Below are 6,639 nucleotides of genomic sequence, written 5' to 3'. Positions count from 1 at the left end.
GGTATTTAAAAGACGTGTAGATGAGGCGCTGAGGGACATGGTTTAGTGGGCCTGGGGGTGTTGGGTTGACGGTTGGACTCGATGATCTTGGAGATCTGTTCCAACCTTAATGATTCTATGATTCTATGAATGTCTGGGCATGTAAAAAGGGGAAGGATCAGTATATTATGGTGACCTCTTGTGAGCTGTGACACTTTGCCTGATTACTCGATACTCCTAAAATGCGCTTTAGTCAAAATACAGTCAGATACCCTCGATGGGCATCTGGATGCCGTGTAGAGAAGAATACAGGGTACCTACCTCTTCGATTAGTACCTCATTTTTACTTTTTAATCCATTTACAGTCTGTCTGACCAGTCTTGCATTGGTTTTGCAGTCGTTAGTTCTTGTGTTCTCTCTGCTAGCTTAGAGCCCTCTAGTAGCGATTTTTTTTTTCTTTAATTAAATTAATTTCAATTAATGTTGCAGTAGTCCCTGCCGAAAAGTAGCTTCTTAAAGCAAGCAGGTTGGAGTCTCTACACGTTGATGCTGGTAGGAAACATAATGGAGCTGGTTCATCACCATCAGATCTTGTTTGGGTTTTTTTTTTTTAAATAGATGCTTTGTGTTTATCGAACCTCTGACGTGGTATTGTTCTCTTTCTAGTGACAGAACCGTGCTGGAAGAAGAACTTCAGAAGCTTATTGAAGCTTTGATTGAGAATTTTCTTGAACCTGATAAGAATGGACTGATCTGGCGCTCTGCTTAGATCTCCTCTAACTGGTGTTCAAAGAAATGACCGCCTGCACTGCGTCATATGAAACGAAGGAACCAAGAACAGAACTCAGTTTAATACGTGTGCGTGCGTGTATGTGTGTTAAACAGCTACAGTTTTATTCTATAAAGAAGCAGCATTCTTTTGTCAGGCTTTTCACCAAAGTCTGGGCTAGAAAATTGGGATAAGGAGAGGAAGTGAGAGGAAAGGACGGAATTTATTAGTACAGTTTCCTGTCCTTTTGACCAAGAGACTAATTAACCCACGCCAATGCAAATGAACTGCCCTAGTGGGTTTAAGACAGCTGATCTTAGCCAGTAGATCTTGTCTTAAACTAATTTCAAGTACCCAATACCTTTTGTGTGAAAAGGCTTTAAAATGGGGTAGTCATAGCATTTGAAGGAAGCGATCACTTCAAACTGACAAAAAAGCCTGCTTCTTCCTAGCTGTTGGGCGTGAATGTAGGCATCATTGTTACAGGTCTTAATTTCCAAAAATGTTGAAGTGGAGTTCGGTTCAGTGCTTAGCATTTCTTGTTTAGGCAAGTTGTTCAATATGACATTTTTCAGCTACTTAAGTATCCTTCTGTTGTTAAAGGTGCTCTTGGTGCATTGTATCTTTCCTGTGTGTATCTTAAAATATTTACTTGGCAGTGAAACAATAGTGGCAACACATGCAGTTCCACTTGCAGTCTGGGTTTTGGGCTGCATAGTGCCTTTCCAAGGCTTCCAAAGGAGCAGAAACTCGTTCGTTCCTTGGTTAAATTGCCCATTCTAACTACTGTAGGCTTTGTAACCATTTTTTGTCCTGCATCCCTGAAGGGACTTAAGCTTTTTTTTTATAAAGGTTTCAGAAATTCAGTAACTTTGAAAATTCCAGTTAGTGACTTCTTTGGTTTTTGATGGCTTGAACTCATACTGTCTGTGTATTTAAAAAAAAAAGGAAGAAAGTGGAAGTGAGATGCTGACACCCTTGATTTTTTAACTAAATGGTGATTTTTTTTTTTTGTTTTATCACATCTTGTAAACCAATTTCTGTTAGAACAGCAGTTTGCAAATAGTATTATTCTTTACCTTTTAGGGCAGATTTTTAACAGCTTCCCATTATCTGTTTCCTACCTTTGCTTGAGCAGAAAGTGATACTGCTAATCGCTTTCTGAAAAAAATAGACTGATACAGACATTCTCATGTAGATATCTATGTTTTCAGAAAATAAAAGCCATGTTTTGGCACAGAAAAGCTGTGGAAGAAGTAGATAAAACTGAACACAACCTCTGCAGTGAAGGTTACATGAGGAGCGCCTAAGATGCTCTTAAGTTCAAGCCATTGTTTTGCCACTGTTGTTAAATCTCTAAATTTGTTCTCCATCTTATTATACCCTTACAGCTTGATGCCACAGGATTGCGCAGAGTGGGTTTGTATGTGTTGCAGCTAGTTGGCTTTAAAGAGCACCAAGGGTTCTGTGTCTGTGCGGGTATTGGGTATTTCATGCTGACAGAAGCTTTGCACTATAACCGTGGATACGTATTTTGCTGTATATGAATGTACATGTACTGCAGAAGGTCTGTGTTGCACAAATTCTTATTTGCCACCGATATTTATTTATTTTTTATTTTAAGAGGAAGTATTTCCAAATTGTTCTGCAATTGAGTGAAATGTATCTAATGCCAAAAACCTCTTTTTTTTTTTTCCTTAATTGTACATTTGACTGATGTGGGGAAAACGAGTGAAAGCATTTACGCTTAGAGTATACTCTGTTATTGTACAGCGCTGGGTAGGTCTCAGAAGGTGTGAAGGCATTTCTGACTGCTGCTTTGTCTTTGGTTTTCACGAAAAGGTGCAGATCTGGATCCCGACTGCACTGAATTTGAAGGAGGTGTTGCCGCTTGTTCCACTGGCAGCAGATTAAAGCCTTAGGCGTTTTGGATTTTGTTTTTAAATAGCCTACTAGTCGTTCAGAAGAGAACAAGCGACTTGGAACATTATTTTGAACAAAGGTGAACACTGTGAAAAGCGTAGTGTGCGATGAGACCTGCTGTGTGTATATTGTAGCAGTTAGCATTAGGAGTTATGTTTGTGCTCCTACAAAGAGCAGGAATCCCCAATTTCCCAGAGAGATCTGCTTTATATCAGTAGGCAAGTGTTATAAATGCAGTATGGAAGAAAATTGTGATTATGTTTTCAAATCAGCATTCTTAGAAGTTGGTAACTGTTCATAGTCTAAATATCTTTGATAAAAAACAAATACAGGGAGTTACGTATCTGGGATTCTTCTCATCGATGGATTTGAGCAGTCAGTTATAGACATAGTAGTGCTTTTGGAATGACAGCAACAGGCACAATGTGTTGAATGTACTTTAAGGGTATAATAACTATTGCTGGTTTTAAACTGCTGCTACTGTTTTCCTACTGTATTTGAACCGTTTGATATATTTATACTGTTCCATTTGTGGAACTCCTCCTTTATCTCCTCCCTCTGATCTTGCTTCCCTTACTTCTGTTACTGTGAAGGACTCTAGTTCTCTTATTTCATTGCCCTGTAGCTTTGTTATACATCGTGTTGGAGCTTGTTGGGCTTGTGCACAACCTTCTTTCAGTTGTCAGCTGTTCTTTAGTACTTTTCAAATGAGAACAAAGGCTTTTCAAACTTGAGTAGGAAGCAGAGAATAGATCAAAGTACCTTGCGGATGTTGTTTACTAGGCGCTTCCAGTTAAAATACACCTTTTCAAAGGTTGGTCTACAGCAGGTCATCGACTGTATGATTACAGTTTAAGCCAATGATTTGCTTTTAGCATTTGATAAAACTAGGGGGGCTTGTTTCTGTCTTTTCCCTTTTTGATGTGACAGGCTTAACCTCTGTCTTACTCAGATATGTGGTAAAGTTGTGTTTCCGTGCGCCTAGGATAGGACCTTTATAAGTACAGGAGGCTTGCCAGGCAAGTTTGAATGTCTACGAGACAGAGCTTGTAGCCAAGTTTTTTATTCCAGTTGTGATAGAGCGTCCAGTCTGTAGTTTAAATAGCTTCAAGTGCTATTCATGTCTCTCCTCCTGCAACTCTAAAGGATGCTTCCTGCCACGGCATGAGCGAAATCATAAACTCTTGCGTGGAAGAGAAGGAGGGAGCGTGTTTAACACGGGGGAGTTTGGCTGGAAGCTCCAAGTACAACTCTAGCTGTAGCCCAAAGTAGCGTAGCCCCTGCTTTGTGTTTGCCGTTGGCGCGGTGTCCTGTTCAGATGGTGAGCCGGTTCTGCTTCACCCGGCCTTCCCGTCACTTGCATCCCCAGCAAGATGCAACTCGAAGGAGCCAGGCTTCCCTTGGGCTGCAGGAGAACTGGGATCTTGCCTGAGTAGGTCTCCTAATTTCCTTTAATCTTAAATACCTGGTTCTTCCTTTTAAGGAGGGGAAATGCTTATTTGTGTCATCCACAGACTAAATTAAGAATTAAAACTCTCTGTGTTTCTGTTTCAGACGTTGAGGTGACTTACAACATGCAGTACACACTGCCTGGGGCTCTGACCTGCCTCGGGCAGTTCTTGACTAATCTCAAGCTGTTGCTGTATCTTTGCTTGGAGGATACCTGCATGTTGAAATTTCTGGCGTTACTCCCTGATTTAGCGGTACTCAAGTAGCACTTTGTGTCCCCTCTTTGGCTCCTGAAGTATTAGGGATTTCAGTTTCTGCTTTATTAAAGGGAGGGTGTTCGTGCGAAACTATCCGAGTACTGAGGGAGAAGCCACAAGGTGGAATGATGGTTTCTGTCATTTGGGGCAGGGTGGAACGTGTGGTCTGCTTTAGAAAGCACTTCCAAAAGCTTTAGAAAACACTTGGATATTCTCTTCAATTGTAAAACTATTATTGTCATCACTTTGTTTTGTCTTTCCCCCCCTTTTTGCCCTCTTCTCTCCCCAAGTAAGAGAGGGGGGCTCTTTGCGTGGTGATGCCTGGATGATCAGAGTCCATCCTGACACCAAATTCCTGGTGCGCAGCACGTTTTCCATCCTCCCCCGCCCTTTGCGTGCTCAAGAGTAGCTTTGTATGAGGTGATTGAAGTATCTGAAGTTGCATCGTTCTCCTTGTCTAGAATCCTGGGGAGTTCTGGATCTGTACTCCTGTTTACCCAGTGTCTGTTCTTCTGTAAAACTAGGGCATATTACAAATACAGAGTGAGAATTTGCACTTTCCTGAAGTATTTCTCTGTGTATTGCTATGTGGATTTAGCTGAATGAAGTGTTATAAGTAATAAAATATTCTCTTCGTAGTAGCAATCCTTTGTGTTTCTTCGGTGGTCTTTAGTCAAACACTGTTGCCCCAAAAATGGAGCTGGTGGACAACTGTTCCTGACTTGGTGTAGGAGGACTATTGACCGTGTGCCACTCGGATACCTAAAGCCCCAGGAACGACAGCATTTCCTGAAGCTGTTCAGAGGCTCATCCTTCCGATGACACTAAATGACATCTATCATGTCAAACTGTGATGCTGTTCCCGAGGGGGCTCAGCATTGAAGTTGTCCCAGGGCAGAGCACCAAGGACTGTCGGGCTAGTTGTGACCTGAAGTCACCGCTGATGCCACCATGGAGCAGATGGGAAGAGAGCCAAGATCAGGGGACCAAGTTGGGGAGCGACCTGCTGCTGTGCAAGCTAGAGCCGGGTGAATTAGTGGAGAGAGCGACTACCCAAAACAGGGGAGAGTGGGTCTGATGGGTGACACATACGTAACTGTTTTTCCTTTTAAGCCAGGCAGGAATCGGAGAAAGAAAGTGCCCCATGTCTACAGCTCCCCCCCTCAAGGGACGCTTCCCGGCCATGCTTGACATCTTTTTAGCTAGGGTGACACAGAGGTTGTCTTCATCTTCATGAACGTGGGAGAGAAAACAGACAGATAATGCGATGTGAAGGCGGCTGTGCTCCAGGAAAGGTGCAAGTTCATCACAGGTATACTCTTAAGCAGGTTTAGGTGGATGTTTGGGGCCATAAGGCAGACGGGCGCAAGCCGGAATGAGGAGGGGCTGGTGCTTTTTGAGGGTGAAGTTGTTTCAGGGAAAGCAACAGGCCTAGAGGGGAGTGAGAGGGTCTGTTTGTGAGCTCGTGGTGGGGAAAAGGGGACCGGGGGACGCGAGTGGCCGCCCTTGTAGGTGAACTGGGGTGGGCACCGCAGGTGAGAGAGCGGGTCCAGCCCAGGGGTGGCACTCACCCAAACAGAAAGGTTTCGGCTCCATATGGAGTCCCACCAGGAAAGCTGGTGAGGGAGAGGGACCGTCCTCTTGCTGGTCCCTCTGTCCTCAGGAGATCACCCTCTGCTCGGGATTTTATGGGGTTCTTACGCTCACTGTTAAACTCAGACAAGAGGTGATTGCACTCCAGCTTGGCTTTAGTTTTTTGTGTTTAGGCTAAAGCACCGTCAAGGTTGATGTAAGATGGTTCCTGGGGGCACAGCAGCATGTCCAGGAAGGTTCCCGCATCCCTTCAGTGATGGCTGCAGGCTTCATCCCGGGGGTTTCTGCATGTGAATTGTTGTGTTTGTTTTTTTTTTTTTTTCTCCTTGCCGAGGCTGGAGAGCCCCCCTGCTTCACATCGGGGCCGCCCTCCTCCTGCCAGCTCGCCAGAACCAGCTCTGAATCGCACCCTGCGCTGTGCCGACAGCGCAACGGACGGTGCTTTCCAGGGAGAGGCTTACCCATGCCTCTGAAGCCTTCGGACCGGTTGTTAAACGAGAAAACGGTAGAAGGACGTGGAGATGGAGGGGTTTATTTGGGCTTGGGGGTGAGGAGCAGCGGTATCGCCCACAGACGCGGCAGGGGACCAGGAGGGACAGGACCCGGTCGGGTCAGCGACGGCTGAGCCTCCGTGGGCTCCACCGGTCTGTAATGGCCGGACCCAGCGCG

At 44.5% G+C, this 6,639-nt stretch overlaps 1 protein-coding gene across 1 annotated transcript in view; it reads left to right on the top strand.

Moving 5' to 3' along the window:
• Positions 1–5,022, top strand: part of PGM2L1 (phosphoglucomutase 2-like 1) — a 75,500-nt gene extending 70,478 nt beyond the window's left edge. Inside the window, exon 14 of the mRNA XM_009329031.1 lies at positions 646–5,022. Within this exon, the coding sequence (XP_009327306.1) occupies positions 646–748 (103 nt within the window). The 3' untranslated portion in view covers positions 749–5,022. The remainder of the gene's footprint in view (positions 1–645) is intronic.
• The last annotated feature ends 1,617 nt before the right edge of the window (positions 5,023–6,639 follow it).

Source organism: Pygoscelis adeliae, unplaced genomic scaffold, assembly GCF_000699105.1.
Source record: "Pygoscelis adeliae isolate BGI_AS28 unplaced genomic scaffold, ASM69910v1 Scaffold297, whole genome shotgun sequence".
Lineage (NCBI taxonomy): Eukaryota > Metazoa > Chordata > Aves > Sphenisciformes > Spheniscidae > Pygoscelis > Pygoscelis adeliae.
This window is presented reverse-complemented; position numbering and strand designations above follow the sequence as displayed.